Genomic DNA, 20,678 nt, shown 5'->3' with positions numbered 1-20,678 from the left:
CTATGTCCGGTTGGTTAGCCATTACCATCTTGTCTGTCTGTATCTGTAAGTCCAACAAGATCTTAGCATGGTAATTTTCCACCACTTTTGCGGGTGTATCCCACTTAGAACATGGAATTTTCAGTCCGTACTTGTCACATATGTTTCTATACTATTCCAGCCACTTGCTTATGGTGTTCCATGTACCAGCTACTTCCACTATTTACCGGTGGTACATACCGTGCAGGGGTTTTTCCTCCCAAGAAGGTTTTTCTCCTCCTCATTTTCAACCTCCTCAGGTTTCTGATGTCTGAGGTTCTCATTAAGCATTTCATCACTTGGGGCCATAATCCTGGTACTCCTGGATCTTGGTTGTTTCATCCTGGTTAGTGGCTCTAATGCATACTAGTTCTTGGCACCCCTCCTTTCACTTAGTGTACAGTCTCAGAGTTCTGGATTTAGGATGAAACCCTCTGTGAATTGTGAGGAGTTTCCTTGTCTTGATGTCAGTGGCTTCAATCTCCTCCTTAGGCCATCTTATTATGCCATCGAGGTATCTGATGACTAGCAGAGCATAGGTGTTGATGGCTCGTATCTTGTTTCTCCCATTCAGCTGACTTCTCAGGACTTGCCTCACTCTTTGCATGTATTTGGCTGACTGCTTTCTTTGCGGCCTTTTCATGATTCCCATTAGCTTGTGGGATTCCAAGGTACTTGTAGCAGCCCTCAAAATCTGCTATATAACCTTCTGGTAGTGTGATCCCCTCTATTCTAGATACCATCCCACTCCTTATCTGTCTGGTCTTACAGTCTTAAGTGACTGTTTTATCCACCAGCAGCTGGTGCTTCACTCCTCTGGTGTTTTGGCCAATGCCTATCTGGGTCCACTCATGTACAGTAAAGTGAACAATATGTTAGAGAGGAATTAATTTTTTTAACTTATACTTTTTTCATTAGTCACTGTCACAGCACCTTCCTCGATATCCCTAAAAGGGAGGGTATCGACTCCCCTACGCCTTCTAAGAGGAGGAAAATGAGGAAATAGAAGAGAGACTGTGCTCTCCCAGATGCCTCTTGTACAGCAGAGCCTTTAAGCCTGGAGGAGCCGTCAAGCCACTGCTCAGAAACTAAGCCCGCACTTCTTATCAGTTCGCTCTGTCCTTACTTAGAGGAGGAGGGTTGTCCTGAGGGGTTAACAGAGGATCTAGGGGATTCAGGGTCGAACACAATGGCGGTCGACCAGCCCCCAAGGAGCAGGAACTTGAGAGGCATGAGTTCTACTATGACTCATACTCGGAGGCAGGATCCAAGCACACCCTCTCCTCTCACCACAGCATGGAGCAGCTGCCCCTGGAGGCTCTCTCAGACATGGAGTCAGAGCATTCTGTCGACTCCTACATGGAGGTGGAAGCCTCACCTGTGCCCAAGCCTATGAAAGGCACACACCACTCAAAAGCCTATGCTCTCCCTTGTAGGGCCTCTAGGAAGGTACAGGTGTCATCCGGTATGCGCTGCCACAGAGTTGTTGTGTCCCCTCACAAGTCCACCAAGACAGTGATGGACTCTACGGTGCCTGAAACTGTAGCTGGTGGATCATCTGGCGAGCCACGGCAAGAAGCGCTCCCTGGCATGTCTGCCAGCAAGGCAGGGGTGCCTTCATCACCAAAGCAAGCAACCCTGCCTCAGCCAGCAATGGGGGTGTTGGCCAGTACTCTCTTCTGGTCAGCTATGGGACTTCCACCTGCTGTTCCTCTGGGAAACATCAGTCATGTTCCTGTTACTGTCACTGTTTTGTTGCCCATCACAGTTGTTGTGTCAGTCTCTCTGTCTCCCTTTGTGTCTATTCCCCTTCCCATGAGTGTGCCCATCCCTGTGCCTGTCATTGTCTTGGTCCCTGTGGTCCTTCCTTTTGTCCTGTCCATGCTGGCTCGTGTCAGGTTGTTCGGTCCTCTGGTCTCGCCGCTTGGTGGTGGTCTGGGGGCCGTGGCCTGATAGGCTGGCATGCTGGGAGTTGGAGGGGTGTTCTGTCAGGGCACGGCCCCCTCTCCTAGACTCCTCCCCATTTGTGTGTGTGTCTGTCCATTATCACGCCCCTGCTGTGTTGATCGTCCATGTCACACCTGTTTGTAGTTATGTTCCTTGTTAAAATGTGTACTTAAATCTCTATTGTTCTGTTGTCTGGTGTCGGTGTTTACCCCAGTGTGTATCTTGTATTGTATGTGAACACACGTATTGTTTAATGTATACGGTTGTTGTGTTGTTAATGTTTGGTGAGTCTTACATTATTCATCGTGTTGATTACTTTCGGTTTGTGTTTTTTGCGTTAAATAAAGACCAGTTTGTAACGAGTAGCCCGAGTGCCAAAGGGTGTGGAGCAGGACGCACAGACTCCCGTGACGCGGACAAAGGTTTATTAACATAAAACGAAAACAACAACGGGGGCACTCACACAAAAGAATAGTAAACACGAACACACATACAGTTGGCGCCATGTACACAACGTGAACATTAACACAGACTACATAAACATTGACGATAGTCACCACTAACACACACTGACATTAACACGCTACATCAACAATGACCAAAAACACTGCACACACTGATGTGGGTTTAAATACACAGAGACAAACAAGGTGCAGGTGTGTGCAGGTGTGGTTACAAACAAAATCCCCCCACTGCACGTTGAGGGCCAAACCACGTGACTCGTGAGAGGTGAGCATTCTGTGACAGAACCCCCTCCCAAGGGGTGCGGCTCCCGACGCGTCCTTCCAGTGAACACGAACCTCAGGGTACCATGTACACAAACACAAACACACAGCACGGCAATGCCCGATGCCAACCCAGTACCAGGCGGGCCAGGTGCCGCTAACAAGGGAGACCTCGTGGCAAGAGGGAGAAAGGCCTCTTCCCTGCCTCTCTCAGGGCAGTCTGGTATGCGCCCAACAACATTGCACTTGAACCTACAAGAGGCACAAACACAGACAAACAATAGCACCCACACATGAACACATAAGGTGCTGTGACGTGGCGCCCGCCGTCCACGCAGGCACCTTGAACGCGTCTGTGGCCTCAATTAACACGCGGGGGTGCACGTCCGCCCTGGTTCCAGACATGCTACCCTCCCCAATGGTCCTCCTCTCGCCTACCACTCTAGGAGTGTCCCAGAGGCGGTTTGCCTTCAGGATTTTGGGCAGACCCCTCCAGTCTTGCTGGCGAGTCTGCTGAAGGAAAGGGACTTGGGCTTCAGCTCTGCTCAATGGCTCCACCCAACCTCCCTCTTTCTGGTTGTTGTGGTGCCCTTCGGTCCTTCTCAACCCAAGCTCGATAGCCTTAGGCTCCCCGCCAAGAAATTCCAGGGGTGTTCCCCTCCACTTCTGGAGTGGACACGGACTTCAGTCACGGTCCTCTCCCCAATCTCCTGGGATCCAGCCAGCAGAATGGGGGTGCCTACGCACCTCCCACTAGGAAGTCCGTCTTTAGCCGAAGGAGCTGGCGTCCTGTGGTGGTTGGTCATTTTGTACAAGTTTAGCTGTGGAGACTTGTCTTGGCATCCCACTCTCACGACATGATTGTTACAGTCATCGTTAAACTGTATTTTATTTCTGATTAAAATAATTGATGTAGCTCATGCTGGCCGAAACAATGTAAGAATGAGCACTCATGTTATACATATTTTATACATGTATCCGGAAAATTAGCTCCATCTTAACAACTGTCTCCAAGCAACAGCTTCTCAGAAGTTCCAATCTGAACCACAGACAAAAGAACATATATCCCTTTCATATTCCCTTTTAAGGAAAATTTCAACAAATTTCTAAAAAATGTTTTCTTTACATTTCAGTGTTTTCAAAACTAATTTAAAATGTTAATGTCACAACATTTACCTCCTTTAAGCTTTTCTTAAGGCACAGAGATGCATTTAGTTGCACGTTCAAAAAGTTTAGGTCTTTGTCCAACCACAAGAATAAATAAAGTTCAATGACAGCATATTCTAAGGTGATTTCATGAATCACAAGTATAAGTGTTCTATGCTTTGTGGAAGCTAATGGAATCCAGAGTCTTGAATTGAATCAATTTTATTTGTCCCTGAGGGTCAATTAAGAAATGGGCTTACAAAAATTATTAAAAGACACATACATAATAAATGATAAAATAAATTATATGCCCATTCTTCAATTCAGGTAAAGTGGTAATTAGTCAGTCTAATGGCTTCAGGCACAAAAGTCACCTTCCATCCACCCGTGCAATATTGCGGACAGCAGTAACGATAACCATGACACAATGGCTCAAATGCAGAATGGATGGCATAGGAGGGATCATTAATAATGGAACATCCTTTTCTTAGTGTGTGTTTGTTAAATATAGTCAATGTCCTGAGTGGACATTGAAGTGTGTGGAAATGTCTCCAATCATCTCCATGTTTTTTGGCCAGTAAAAGTGGCTGTGTATTAAATGCTTATGAAAAATGCACAAATATAATTCTGGCATTTGTTTTAGGTCCCTTGAGGTATGTATGTAGTGAATCCAACAAAAATACTTTAGCATCATCCACAGGGCAGTATTCAAACTAAAGATGATCTGATCCTGAGCAACTTTAATATTATGAGATTTAACAGTCTTCTCAAATGATTTTATTATCAAGGATGTAAAAGTTATTGGTCAAAAATAATTTAAGCCCTTAATTTAGCTGGTCAGCGCAATATTTTATTGTTGTACCACATATGCCATCAACACCTGCAAAGTTATGTGAATGGCTTTAGAACACCTAGATACACTAACAGACATGATAAAACGTTTTTGTCCAAAACATAAATCTTGCCTTAAATCGGGCAGAGCCAAGATTCCCATATCAAACCTATTAAAAGCCTATTCACCTGGATATGTGTGAAGGAATCGCTCACCAGAGTCCCTTGCCTGTAGCCTCAATTATGTAATGGTGGCTTTGGATGTGGCACTTGTTTATGCTTTGGTCTTGTTTCACATGTCTGTTTTACTCCCACTCCCCACTCAGGTGGCGCATGTTCACCTCATTCTCTGCACCACCTTTGTGTTGCTTTGTCTTTATGTTTTGCTTTTTTCAAGCCATTTTGTTTTATCACATCTTTACCCATCACTGGTGTATGTTACACTGACATTTGTTACATTGTAGCTTTGTTTTTGTTCCAGTTCACTTTTATGTTGAGTTTCATTTTTCATTCTTTTTATTACACTCTTCAGTTGGAGAGCATTTGCATTTGCTTCCTCCTTCTTCCTCCTTCTTCCTCAGGTTGGTTGGATGCCATTTGTGGGCTACACTTTTCAAATAGTGCCACAGATTCTCAATTGGACTGAGATCTAAACATTCACTTGGCCATTGCAGGGGTGTGGTAGTTAGGTAGAGGATGAGTGGGAGTGTGGTAGATGGTAGAAGATGCAACATGAGTTCTGTGGTTTTGGTTTCTGCTTCCTGCCCTGTTTTTGGACTCATGTCAGTGTTTTGCCTCGGATAATCCTGTTTGTTGTTATTTTATCCCTGGGCTGTTGTTGACTGATTTTTCCTACTAATTTTTCAATTCAAACATTCATCAAAGGTCTGAATATGCACCCAGTCATTCAGGCTTTCTAGCTACCTTAGCTATTTGTCAGGTTTAGGTTTAGGACTAAAGCCTACCATGCAAGCTATTGTCTCAGGTTTGTAACAGCTTGGAAAGCATGACTGATCCATAGACTATTGTAGTGATTAGCTTTGCAGCTTGGTTGTTATATTGGTAATATTAGATAACTCCTTTTATGAAGCCTGTATTTATAAGCCATGATAAATGTTGCTATAACTCTTTGTAACTTGATAATAATGCTTTGTAAGCATACTTATAAAATCCAATAATTCCTCAAAAGGCTCTTATAATGAATTATTTTGTAACTACTACATGTAGTAACATAAGTCCCACTATAACGGATAATGACCTGTGCATAATTTTATATATATAACATTTTATATATAAAATTTTATTTATGCTGGCCCGAGTCCAATGGGCGTGGAGCAGGACGCAGACTCCCTCGATAGTGAAAGACGTTTATTAACACAGAACATATACTACGACGGTGGCGCTGAGACACACAACATTAACGTTGGACATGACTATATATTTAACCGGACACAGGCTACAGCTACATTTAACAATGGCTACACAAAAGTTTGACAGACTTCAGTAAACAATGACCAACGCGATGCACACACTAGCAGAGGTTTAAATAAACAGACAAACACTCGACGTTAAACCACGTGCAGGTGCGTGCCATCACGGAGGGCGTGGCTACAAACGAGGGCGAACAACCCCCCCAACGATGCAGGCCGTACCACGTGACTCGTGGGAGGGCGTGTCCTGTGACGATTTACATATAATATTCCTCATCATTCCTCATTATAAGTATGCTGTATGCGCTGTAATTGTGTAATTTAAACACTTAAATGCAAAATAATGTGATTTTTTTTCACAGCGTTATAAGAGCCTTTAAAATACTGCTGTTTTCCATTTCTGGTCAGTTGGATTTGATGCCATACACATCAAGGGTTTTCTGAGCAATCTCTGCTTGAATGCCTTGTCACTGCGTGAATGCCACCATTTCACTGCGTGTTGTACTGTGTATGACTATGTATGTGACAAATAAACCAAACTTGAACTTGAACTTGTGTAAGTGTTTAGCTGTAGGGCTAGCTATGGTTTGTTGAACATAAAATAATTAATATTACTTAGAGCAGCCTGCACTGAAATGTTCAAAGGGAATGTTGCAGATATTTTGTATTGTGTGCTTTTATCCTTAAGATGGCAGAGTTTGATGTGGAAAAGCTTTTCAATAAAGAATTCAGTTCTGTAATGTCTGGTAGGCTCATGAAACTTTCTAAACCTAGCTTCTTCACATAGTAGTTCTGTCACAGTGCACAGAGCACCCAGCAGGAGAGACATGCCCACTCCTCCACAAAACACTTGCCACGGTCCCAATCACCCACTTATTGATCATTACACACACCCGTTTAGCATCCTCTTTGGTTCTCCCCACTATAAGAGCCTGCAAGTAGCTGCCATCAGTGCTGCACATTGCTGATCCTTCAGAGCAACGGACCGTACTGCTGCCGCTGTGTACTTCCTTCTGCACTATCAACCCTTCATCACTTGACGACCTCTGAGTTCTTACCGCTGTTTATCAGTGGTTTTCTTTGTTTGTCGAGTCTGAGCTTATTATGGAGAATAAAGAATTATGATATACATGAGATTGTAAACAATTTTAAAATTGTATTAATTCAATATCTAGTTGATTTAGTTTTTCTTCTCAGATACAACTGTTGAAATGTCAAAAGAAAGAATCAAAAGAAAGCTAGATTTAAATAATGCTCAAACAGAAATTCAGTGTACAAAAGTGAGCCTGATTAACAGCCTCAGTGTCATGAAGAATTTGTGGAAAACCTTTTTAGTGTTCAATAGAATGCTAGAGAGAGAGTGTAAGATGGACTACTGTCTGAGTGAGAAACTGTGATTCTTAAAGAACTAACCAACAAACCTCAGAAATTGCTTATTTGTTCTGAGAGCCTATGAATTGGTACTGGAGTCATTCACATCTCAACATTGAGCAGGCAAACTGAGATTATGACAAAGTTCCCAAAGTTCCCTGCGGATTTTACTTGTGTGTTCACCAAAAGGGAGCAATCCCTACTAATTGTCTCCTGGTAAACATAGTCTGATTAACAAAAGGCTAGTTTATATGCAAAGCATAGCTGAACCCAATCTAAGTGACTGTAAATGTCCTGTGGTGCTGGTTTTGAAACCATTAAAATTAATGTTGACTATGTATGGGTGATTTGGGGAGTTCCAGAATACATCAGATTCAGAGCAAACAAACTGTTGTGTGTTTAGAAACTTTGTATACCATATGGAAATATAATCAAACTTTTAAATAAAAGAATTATAAACAATATAAAGCAGAATTAACACAAAAGGTGGTGAAACTATTATTGTTTGTCCCCCACAGGGGAAAGTGTTACAACCTCACCAGCTCATGGGGCCTCCATTTCCCAAAACTCTCCTGTGACAGCCGTACCCCTTCAATGGCTGCATGCTCCAGCTTGCCAGCTTACTGTCTCTCTAATGTCTGCTCTTTGTTTCTAACCAATCATCTGCTGTATTTATTACCTGTTCCACATTCACCCCTTGCAAAGTCTCATCAGCATTCCCACTATTATTCTAAGCCTTTCTACTCCTTTGTTTATTCTGTCATATGATCTTCTGTTGTATATCATAAATGAACCTTTGCCTTACTGTTCAGCCATTTTCTGGATTTACCCTCTGGATACTTTTGCAGATTGGATTGCTTATTGAATTTTGACCTCTTCCTGTTTTGTAGATCTTGACTCTGCTCACGAATCTATTCAGTATAGATGGCTAATAAACATCTTTTAATAATTGTATTCAAGAGCATGATTCTATGTGTTAGTCTAACAGGAAGGAGATCAAATGATTAGAGATAGGCACTGACTTCCAGTGTGTTTCAGATACTAACCTGTGGCTAATGAAGCAGTGCACCTCTGGATGGTAAACCCATAATGCTGTAGTCTTTAAACAAACTGCCTTATACAATGTGATATATAGGGGCACCTCAATATATAGGTAGTTATCTAGTATTGCATCCAGCACGTAACACCATTTAAAAAAGCAAACCGCAAACTGAATTTGATCTGAAAAAATAAATAAATAAAAAATCAGGTACAGCCTGAAGAAAAAACCAAAGTAGAGCCTGATGCAACACTCTTACCTTGAGTCTCTTGAGTCTTTTGGCTGTTCCAATGTAGATGAGACTGTATGTTTGCAAGTGCCTGCGTGATTTTCACATCAGCATCAATGGGCAGCTCCTTTGCGCATCTGCACTCAAGACCATGTTTGCAGCATACAGAGTTGCCTCTGGAGCTAGGGTTGTTCTCCCTGCCAGCTCCTGCCTGTTCTTTGGACTCATGTAGTCTTTGGTCAGACCCTGAAGTTTCTTCTGGCTCAGCAAATCCAGACGGTCCATACTGCACATCAGAACTGGTCTCCTCACACTGAAGGCTCCCATCCAAGCAATATTTCTTCTTAATCTCCTGGCATTTGCTGGAGGTCAGGAGGTCAGGGGTGGACAGGAGCAGATCGGCCACCTCTTGTATGTCATCCAGTTTGTACTCCAGTAAGAGCGCCTCTGAGCTGAGAAGAGTGGTCATCTGACCACAGGTGCTGCCCTGATCCCAGCAGTACACCCAAAGTAAGACCCTCTCTGGGACATTGTGACCTTGGAGACAAAGGCAGGAACAACTCAATAATGTAAATTTTAAATAGGTCCACGATTCTATATTTTACATTTCTTCTTAGATGATACATTTTTAATATCATTCAAAAAGAATTACAGTTTGTATATGAAATTCTGCAAAATACATGTCAAAATTCTATGGAATTAAGGTAAATGCATGTGGCTTCCTACAGTAAGTGTAGCTTGGTTGTCTTAGAAACATATCACCTACACGGTAAGATTGTATTGGTCATACTATCTAATGTTACATAAGCCTTCTATTACCATACCCCCGGGCAGTGGTAGCTTAGATATTAAGGTCTTTGATTAGTCATCCTAACGTTGCTGGTTCAAACCCCACCTCAACCATGTTGCCCTGAGCAGGGCTCTTAACCCTCAATTGCTCATATTGTATACAGTCATGACTATAAGTGGCTTTGGATAAAAGTGTCAGCTACATACTATAGAGTAATGAGCTATGATTCTTGATTGAGTTGTCACTAAGGCAAGCTTTTTTAAGATTGGTCTGCATGACTCACCGGGTACAGTGAAGCACAGCAAATCACCCGCTTCTTTCTTCTGAGCTCTAGTGACATGGTGCAGAGATGAGCCTTCTAACAATACATAGTATTCAACCTGCTCCTGATCGGATAGAGAAACGTTCAACACGACACAGACTTCCACCTGGCCCTAAAAGTGAGAAAGTAGGTGAGAGGGAGAGACAGGGAGAGAAAGAAAGAGACAGAGTGAGATATATATATATATATATATATATATATATATATATATATATATATATATATATATATCAGATTAATTTTGTCTGCTACTTTGTCTGCTACTCTTCTCACTGGGTTTCTATTTATGTCTATTTATTTCTGAAGAATTTTCTTTGTTGTAAATCATCTGTTTTAGACCTGAAGTACCACTTCACTGCATATTTTTGTGTTTTCTCTGCCTGGAAGGGGAACATATTACACTGAAAAAAAACCCCATACGTAACACATAAGTCACAATGCGGGGAGTGGGGTGTAATGGATATGGAAAGAGGATCTGGATCACAGTCCTATTGACAGGTTGCACAATTTTAACCTCCTAGGACAGCCAAAAATAAAATAATCTATATGAGTAGGATTAAATCTCCTAGTACTATATGAGTTGACAATGTGATAAGTCACACAATGGTTCTCAGGGCTTCTGGAAGCAAAACAGCCTATAATATGCTATATTATGTTTTTTTTAAACTCTGTAAATACATATTATGTTTGTTTCTCTGAAATGATGAGATCAAAATGGTGAAATAAAATGAATTATTTTCTTCTTAGACCATATTCGGAATTTGTAGGGATTAAAATACAGTACTAACAAAGATATAAGAAAAGCATTCAAATGAGGCCAGACCTAAGTTCTTAGTGTTTGGTTCTAATAAAACAAAAGTGAGATTTACCCCACACCTGCAAAAGCTGAGACCAACAACAGAACAGAAATATAAATACATATATTCCAAATAACAGAATGCTCAGTAAAGGTATTCTAAAAACACACACATTGGAAATTAAGGTAGAATTCAGAGTGCAGATTTCAATTTCTAGCCTATGGATCAAAAGACACACCTTGTAAAAGAAGAAGGTGAACATTATGGCAGAGTAAGAGAGGCCTGGGCAAGACAAGGTTGTGTTCACTTTCCCCAAGTCCCACATAAAAACCTCTTTTGAGTTTTTTTTAACTGCTTCTCCAGCCGTGCCCCTCACTTCCTGTCATTTAAGGGGCCCTTGGGCTCTAAATAGTGAATGGTGAGTAAAAGAACCTTGTTAGGTTTGGGAATTCATGGAAAATGAGGACTCTTATCTGCCTCCAGCTCAGCCTTTAAGATGGTCATGAATGACAAACCTAAGATTATTATAAGTGCTTTTTTTGTTCTGTGTGTCAACTCATATCATATCTCAGCTACATTTTCTACACATATTTACCACCCTCTTAATACTGATCAATAATTAAAACCTACAAACAGCATTGGGTCATGATAGAACTTCCAGAACAGTACTACTACACTGTTCAGAAACAGAAAGCCTGTCACATGGAAAGAAACACAGAGTTCAGCGCTATTCGTAACACAGAGAGAGGCTATTACCACAGTCAGCCAGAAACACTGTTGAGCAAGACCTTTCTGAACAATATCAGGGATGGAACTATGGCTTTAGCATTGAAGTTCAGCATCACCTCAGCACATGTGCTGACTATCGAGTTTCTGTAGCTATAAATGAAAGTTGGTGAATCCCAGGCTATTATATATAATTATAACCAACACTATATATGACAAAACAATCTGAGAAAGTACGAGGACTGCTTGATTGCTTTAACAGAAGATGCTTTTGTGCATAAGGTCCAGTGTAGCTGGAACTGGTAGGTAAAGATTGATAAGAAGTGATGTGCACTACATACAAATTTTGATATGTTTCTGGTAACAGCAAGTTGGGGATATGCATATATATATATATATATATATATATATATATATATATATATATATATATATATATATATATATATATATATATATATATATATATATATATATAATTACTTATATACCCAAGTCACATCTGACAGGGAAAAGGTGACTCGCTACAGTTTTCCAAAGTAGTTTGAAGATAAAAGATTTATGATGTTACAGCTTGTAAGAATGATTTTTCATGATGTTACAGCTTGTAAGAATGATCCTACCCCATTGCTGTTGCTGTTAATCTACTATCCACCCAAATTTCTGGCCAATTTTTGTCTGAGTTAAATGAATTACTCACAGAAACCTCATAAATTTAACAAAGTTTACCAATAACCTGCTCTTGTCTTTCCCAGGCTAATGTCTCTCAGAATACTGAAAGCTGTTGCTCTCTTTACTACTGTCATGCCTTCCATTCGGACTCAGTCCAATGCAAACTACACTACCCACAAGCCCCTAGTTTGTTCCCAACTCACCTGTATCTAGTCATCCCTCGTGTGCTTACCTATATAAGCTCAGTTTCTCCAGTCAGTCATTGCGAAGTCTCGTATGTCTGCCTTACAATTCTGAGCATTTGTATTGTTTAATGCAGATCTGGTTATTGATCTCTTTTGCCTGTTCTCTGTTGGATTTGCTTTCTTTTCACCTGTTTTCTGGATATTACCTCTCGTTTGTGTTTTGACTACTCCTTTGGATCACCCCTCTTTATTATTAAAACTTTTTACCTGCATTCGACTCCATCTCTGCTCATCAAATCTGACAACCACTGTTGATTCTTCCACTGTCTCTTTAAAACTAGGTCACATTCCAGTTTGTGTCAACGTTTTCCAACTCTTTTTCCTCTGCTATTTTCACTTCAATTGCTCATCTGATGAATCTGTGTTTTTCATTAGGTACTGTCCCTCTAACTCTCAAAATTGGCACTCTGGCACTCTTGAAAAACCTGGGTTAGATCCATCCTCCACGACCAATTATAGACCCGTCTCCAATCTCCCTTACCTAGTCAAAATAACGGAAAGAGTTGTAGCCTCTCAGCTTCAAGCTTTTCTGTCAAGAAATAATCTGTATGAAATTTTTCTGTCTGGCTTTTGCACTCTGAAGTTTGCTCACTTCAGGGTTGGAAATGATCTGTTGCTTTAATCTAATGTTGGTTCTCTCAACAATTTGACTCTTTGTACCTCAGAGCAACTTTTGATACTCTCAACCATGACAGAGTCATTTCTATACTGTCGGGTATGATATTACTCAACTCAGCTCTAAATTGGTTATGGTCATATATTATTAACTGTGACGAATCAGACTAAGAGTTAAGATCCATGTGCAGGTGAATTTTACTGACAACAAAAGTATAGTCATGTAGTCAAAATCCAGATAGTCAGTAATAACAAATGGCTTGGTATGCAGACAGAGATACTTCACAACTACTGGGAGTCACTGGAGGTATTATATAGGATGGTGATGAGGTTGAGAGGATGCTGGTGATAATAATAAGTCCCCATGGAGACCATTAAGAGATGAAGACCTCTGATGGTCAGAAGTGTGTATGACAGTTGCTTCTCTGACACTAACAGACAACAAGTTATAATCGTCCATTGCTTCTTTTTTCTTATAATTGTATATATTTCTCCACTAGGCAAAATCATTTATAATCATGACATTAAATTCCACTGTTATGCTGATGACATTTACATTTTTTCAATAGTACTGCTTCCCCCACAGCTTCTGCCTAGGCATTGAGTTAATGTGTCACAGATATAATATGCTGCTTGCATAGCTACTTAATGACTTAATGAATAATTTGACTTTTTGACATTTTGCTAGTAGGGCCTAAATCGCTACTCTCTGATTTTTCAAACTTCATTGTTGATGTTAATGGCAAAAACTATTAAAATATTGAGTCTCTTTACTCATTATTCACTTTTGAGTTTCATATCAACTGTATTTCTCCTTTTTATGGTCTCCCTGTTAAACTGATTAAGCTTCTTCAATACATCCAAAACATGGCAATTCAGAATTCATACATCTACCAAATATACCATGCACACCAGACCTGTCTTTCCACAGCTACACTGGCTACCTGTTACCTCCAGGATTAAATATAAAATCCTTTTTTTCACTTTCAAAGCTCTGCATGGTCTTGCTCCTACCTCTCTCTCACTGAGCTCATTCAATTATATTGTTCGTCTCACACCCTTAGATTCTCTATCTTTGGTCTTCTTGCTGTCCCACAAACTCCAATTGCAATCATGGATGGCAGATCCTTCAGTGGTGCTGCTCAACAGCATTGGAACACTGCCAGAATCTCTTAGTAACTTTTCTACTCATGTCTATCTTTAAAAATCAACCCAGAACTTTCCTCTTTACTTCACATTATTTTTCCTAGGTTTTTCCCTCTTAAAAGTGAAGCGTCCATAGATTTATGAAAGGCACTATATAAACTGAAATTATTATTGTTGTTGTTGTTGTTGTTGTTGTTGTTATTTATTATTATTATTATTATACACTGGCACTGATACCAACAACTGTGCGCAGGTTGTAAAAAGTCCGAATATTATTTTATGTTGCTTCAGTTTTGGCCATTTTTTGTGCTAGCAGCTCCATCAGCTGGAGATTCTGCAAGATTTGCTGCACCTGAAAAACATTTCCAGACTGTTTATACTCCTTCCCGGAGCCTGTTGACATGGCAGCACTGTACTGTTTCACGCAAGTGCTCATTGTCTGAACTGCAGGACTAAATTAAAAGGGAAACATCTGTTGTACTTTCTGCTATCCAGGTATTCAGTACACAGGTCTGGTATTAGGGTGTGAGTTTACAGAGCTACATACCGAAATATAAAAGGCAAATATCATTATACACAAGGAGTTCAAATGAATCATTTTTCTTATTGTTGCATTTACTGGAAAATCTCCTACGTGATCTACATGTAGTTAATATTCTTGTACATGGCATTTGTGTACTGTAGTATTCAAGTTTGCATGCCAGTTCTACTTTGAAAATAACACTTTAAAAATGAATTCAGTTTCAAATGGTTTCAAAGAAAGTCACATGAATGAGCAGCACAAGATCAAGGTAATATTAGAGTAGAAAATGCTGCTTTAAAAGGCCAAATTAAATCCCTTAAATTATGAGGCTGAGGGGAATCTTTCATTAGTCTTTGTTATTAGAGATAATCTCTTGTTAAATTTTCTTTGATCATTGTACCTTTCCTTTTCTTAGGAATCACAGATAATGGCTGTGATTGACGTATTTGTGAACCAAATGTAAAAAAATGTGATGCTGGCCAAGTGCCTAAAATACAAACTTTATACTAATGTGACTGTATATCCAAATTCTCATATACCACCAGCCATTTGGATGAAAAACAGACTTGACTTATAATATTTCTTAGGCACAAAGTACCTTCGAAACATTGTCACATTGCACAGTCCAAATGCACTAGCTAGTTCACAGGTAGAACTGGTAGCTGCACTGAATTTCACAATATTATTAAGTCTGACATTATTGTCCCTCACTGCTCAGAATGATTACATAGTCTGCATTCGCTTCATAACAGGACTACAAAATATACATAATATGCACTGGCTTGCCAGTGTATTAGTTAAACCCATCTAGTAATGTAAATATTTCATCATATCCTGTGAAAAATGACGGTTTTTATAATGCAGGGACTCACTCAATGCTTCATGTTTCAGGCATTCCAGAACCATAATGGGTTATTACATTGGGAGCTTTGTTTCACCAGGTCACCCAAGATAACAAATAGTTCTTGATCTAAATAATCATCCATTCAAAAACATTGTCAAGTTTCCAAAACAGTAAGCCTGCTGGATGTTTGCTGCTTAATCAGCAAAAAAACTGCTTGATTCCATTAAGCTATATAACATTCAGAAACTCCCAGGAGCTCAAACAGGGACATGTCTTAGTAAGCCCCTGATATTACAGTGATGCATGAAGAGATGCTTCGGATATTTCTCACAGGTCACACTATTTAGAGGAAGTCTGGGAACACTAGCTGGCTAAGGGAGCTAATGGCTGAAATTGCAGGATGAATCTGCCCTAAGCTTTTTCTGTGCGTTTACCTAAGTTGGGAGGTGTCTTGTAGTTTGGCTAAGGTTGGAGCTATGCAAGCGGTAATGTGATTAATGTCAGAATTTTCAACTATGCAATTTTTTGTTAGTGCAACATATTTGTTTTTTTACATGCAGCCAGACTTCATTTCTTATTACCATTTCAGCTCCCATACCTGTCATTGCTTATTATAATTTAATAAACAATGAATAATGAATAAGAAACCAGCTTAAAAAGACATCATTACACAGTGTTCAGCCATGTTCATAATGTCATATTACAAAATTAGAGGAAATATGTTTGGTTAATAGCCTCGTAACCTTTTCAGTGTTCAGTTGATGGGCCTTTGGCATAGGAGGCCAAAGTTCTAACAGTTAGTCAGAAAAGCCTTTCAATTATGCTGCCCAGACAAGAAAATGGGTCCACGTGAGGATGAAGACTTATTCTACAGCACTCATTCAACTATGCAAATTTTACATAGAGATAGCTGCGAGAGATATTCTTACTCATGCAACAAGAATGAATGGTTTCAGTGATTACTTGATTCTTTGTTTACACAGAATAGCACAACCTAACCATATAGTCCTGTGAGGGAAACACTTGACCGGCTGAATTCTCAAGGACACCTGAAAGCATTTAACACGGCACAGGCTGACTATTATTCACACTCACATAGGCACACACACACACAAAAGTGCTTTTAGCTCCAGTGAATGAGCCCATTTGTCTATTGAGCCACAGCTTTTAAGTTGACATTATGTGAGTGCACCATAAACCCTAAACATATCCAGTTGGAATAACACTTTCTCCTAGGCACACACAGAAGAACAACCACAGGCTACATACACACAGTCTCTCTTCTGCACTCATGCATTCTGTTGCTCAGCCTTAAGTATGATTATGTATTTAACACTGATTCCATATACTTAGTAGTCGCAACCTGAGGTTTTCTCATATATAAAACTGGACAAAAAACATCACATGGCAAAAAAATTGTAGTAGTAGCCATGTTGAACCTGAAATTGCTTTATTTCTTAGCAACTACTTTGGTGTCCCTGTGCACAAGCATAGCAGCAAGAACTCTGTTTTTTGTATTACAAAGACTTACTATTGCTTTACAACTGTCTGTTCTTCATGCTATATCATGTTTTTTTCTACCAAAGGCTGCACAGTAACCATTCAGGAAAAGATTAAAATTATAAGCTATCAGCATTCTTAAGTGAGTTGTGAAGTTTGTTAATCATTTCCAATATACACTGAGGGAATGTTTAGCCACGTTCCAGGGGCCCTATCGCAAATGGCCAAATTAAAGCTTTTAGCTTTTATGTGTTAGTTCAGTCTAGTTTAATGTTTGCTATGTGTTAATTAAACATTAAACTTCCTGCTATGGATGTTAACACAGATTATTTAGGCAATTTAGGCAAAATTGTATTAGATATTATTACTTTTGCATTACATTTTGAATAATAAACTATTAGTATGCACAGGTAAGAATTTTGTTATAAGTGACTAAAGGGGTTGAGAAAGAGGATCAGAGAAAATGAATCTCTCTTAATGTCCTTGATATATACAGACAAACACACAGGGAAGGAACAGGCAAGGCCTCAAATAAATAAGTACTGTCATTTGGCAAGCAGACAGAATGAAAGGACAGATCCCAGGAGAACAAAGATACAAAACAATGAAAGGGATAGAATTTCACATGGGAGAGAGAGACACACACAAAGACAGAGAGAGCAAAAACACTGAAGATTTAGAAGATTTGGATGCCTACATGAGTGGACAACTGAAGTTATAGACATTCTTTTTTGCTGACTTCATTGTCACCAGGCACGTGTTCTCCCACATAAAATAGAGAGAAAATGAGAGATAGACAGATCTAAAAAAAGAAACTGAAAAACTTTGTTTCTGATACTCACATAAAGAGGCACCTCTTGTCTACTCAACTCCATCAGATCATTATACCCTCATCTGCAAAGAAAGCACATTTAGTTATTAAAAATAAGGGCCAGAGGGATGAAAATACATCTGCACAAAAATACCTGCTCAACACAGGCCAAGCCATATGTTCAAAGCATACCCAACTGCAATGTGCCAGTGTGCTTTCCACACACAGAAGCTGGTTAGGAAAACACAGGGAGCCTAAATAATCATCTGTGCAAAGCATACCGAAACTGCAGTGTGCCAGTATGCCTTCCACACACAGAGGCTGGTTAGGAAAACACAGAGAGGACAAATGTCTATTCACCAAAAACAAAACATGACATTCAACTGGGGTCATTGATAGAGAGAGAGAGAGAGAGAGAGAGAGAGAGAGAGAGAGAGAGAGAGAGAGAGATAGCATGAGAGAGAGCGAGAGAGTATGAGATAGAGAGAGCATGAGAAAGAGAATGCAAATAGTACACAAAAGAACAAAAAGGGTACAGCAGAATTTAAGGCTAAATTTCACTATAAACAGTGGGAAGATTCACAAAAGTGCTTGGCTAGCTTGGTTAGTCACAAAAGAACTTTTGGTTGTAGTATAGCCACAAGCGAAGTGCAATGCCAGCAAAAAAAAAAAAAAAAAAGTATTTACAGTTTAGTATCTAATACCACACACTATGATCAACCAATGTTTCAATATGATTTGCTTACTCACAGGTTCATCTGGCATTCTCTTTAATTAAGTCAAATTCCCAAAGCAAAAAAGATTCAGTGAATCTGGCTTCTATTACAGAAGCTTCCAATACAAACAAAATGCGGTTAAAAGTATAATTTTGTATACAAGTATAATAAAAATCTTATTACATTTTGTAGTATTAGTACATTTTAGTAATAAACATTTTAGTATTAAATACTTTGAATTGCCACTGGATATGAAAGGTGCTGTACAAATAAGATTGCCTTCACCTGGGTGGCTGGCTCACTGTAAATAACTAAATGTCTTATTCAAGCACCAGCATGCTATTTTAAGACTTATAGACGCCTGTTAGTGAAAAGTCTGTATCATCCCATTTTGCTTACCAGTTTGGAAACAACATTATTTGCGTTATGATATTATGCATCAACCTAGTGATTGCTTGCAGTGTTCGTGAAGCAATGTTCACAGGTCTCACTAACCTCCACTATAAGGGGAATATTATCCACCCTCTCTTTACTTAACGCCATACATTATGTCTCTTCACAACCCCTCCCATATACTACCTGTCTAAGTGCAGCTCATGCAAGTACAAAACAACTAACAGGCAGAACAGGCCATCTGCCTGTAGAGAAATTTCCTAATTGGTTATTAGTAAAGAAACTGTGCTGCACTTTTTTTATTGTTATTGACAGTGTGCAGGACAGTCACTGTGACATTTTTCCTCAGAGTATCTATTTTAGAAAAAAATATGACAGTTTAGCTAAAGCATTTTTGTTTTTGTTTTGATTACTATTTCTCATAACATCTTTAAGCTGACTAAGGGGTTATGACTAAATTACAGTTTACGATTTCAGGTCCCTCATTTTTGGCAAAATGGCATCTCCGTGGCATTCTGTTGACACCTGGCTGTAACTCTATATGACTGTTTCAGCCACTCACACAGCGCCATGTGCACACACACTAGTTCACAAATCAACCAACTCATTATTACTGCATGATGGTGCACCATGTGATGGATATCAGCAGCACAGTGGAAAACATCCAGGAGGCTGGGTAAACATAGACATGTACAGAGAAAGAGACCACAGATTTACATTTACAGCATTTAGCTGATGCTTTTATCCAATGCGACTTACAATTATGACTGAGATGAAAGGGCCTTGCTCAAGGGACCAACAATGGCAACTTGCGAGTGATGGGGCTTGAACTGGCAACCTTCTGATTACTAGTCAAGTACCACTGAGGCACCACTGCCCCACAGATGCTTTCAGATGCTATCTATCACTGTGGTGTAGTGTTTGTGATGGGGCAAGCAAGGTCAGATGCTAGCAGATGGATTGTAGAGCGATGGATTTATTGTATTCTAAGTTTGTGGTTGATGAACAAGCCAGGGTCAAAACCAAGAAAGCAAAGACAGGGGTAATCCAAATCATTAAGGTAAACAGTCCGAGTCCAAAAAAAACCAGAGCAATCATAAACCAGGAAAACTATTCCAAAAAGGGGAAGGCAAAAATCAGAAGTCAGAAAAGCAAAAAACAAAACCGATACACAGGATAGAAATCAAGAAAAGAACTCTTGGTATGCACAGTAGATACTAGTGTCAATACTTCACAATACTGGGAAGTTCTAGGCAAGTTTAAATACAGTTGAATGCAGAGAAACAGGTGATACCAATATTCCAGTGATGAGGATCTGAAGGAACGTGTATGATTGGTTGAGTCGTTAGCCGGGTGACGGACAACATGTTGGGTGTTGTAGTGTGCTTGGGGTTCAGCTGACACGACAGTACTCCCCCCAAAGAGTCTGGGACGGCCGAGGTATGAGGACGCCCGCAACAACCAATGACCGGTGCATAAGACGGCCGAACCTGCCCGAAAACCTCCAGAAGGAAGACGGCGAGGGCATCTCCGAGAACGAGGAGCAGGCCTGTCAGGATCCAGGACATCACAATGAGGGACCCAGCTCTGTTCCTCAAGACCAAACCCCTCCCAATCAACCAGGTACTGGACCAAATTCCCTTGTCTCCTGGAGTCCAGAATGTGACGTACTGCATACACCAGGGTGCCGTCATAGTCAACCGGTTGAGGTGGAGTGTCGCCGGGAGACACCTCATCCAAAGGACCTGGAATGACAGGCTTGAGAAGCGAGACATGGAATGACCTAGAAATCCGGTAATGTGCAGGCAGATTGAGTTGGTAAGTCACTTCATTTATGCGTTT

At 40.2% G+C, this 20,678-nt stretch overlaps 1 protein-coding gene across 1 annotated transcript in view; it reads right to left on the bottom strand.

Moving 5' to 3' along the window:
* arhgef28a (Rho guanine nucleotide exchange factor (GEF) 28a) overlaps window positions 1-20,678 on the bottom strand; it is a 75,809-nt gene that overhangs the window by 49,847 nt on the left and 5,284 nt on the right. The window contains exons 2-4 of the mRNA XM_081714196.1: window positions 17,759-17,810; window positions 9,810-9,960; window positions 8,767-9,273 (exon numbers count right to left, since the gene is read on the bottom strand). Of these exons, the coding sequence (XP_081570322.1) occupies window positions 8,767-9,273; window positions 9,810-9,960; window positions 17,759-17,791 (691 nt within the window). The 5' untranslated portion in view covers window positions 17,792-17,810. The remainder of the gene's footprint in view (window positions 1-8,766; window positions 9,274-9,809; window positions 9,961-17,758; window positions 17,811-20,678) is intronic.

Source organism: Electrophorus electricus, chromosome 1 (assembly GCF_041902795.1).
Source record: "Electrophorus electricus isolate QZ-2024a chromosome 1, ASM4190279v1, whole genome shotgun sequence".
Classification (NCBI taxonomy): Eukaryota; Metazoa; Chordata; class Actinopteri; order Gymnotiformes; family Gymnotidae; genus Electrophorus; species Electrophorus electricus.
The sequence above is the reverse complement of the archived record's forward strand: the minus strand, read 5'-3'. Positions and strand labels throughout refer to the sequence as shown.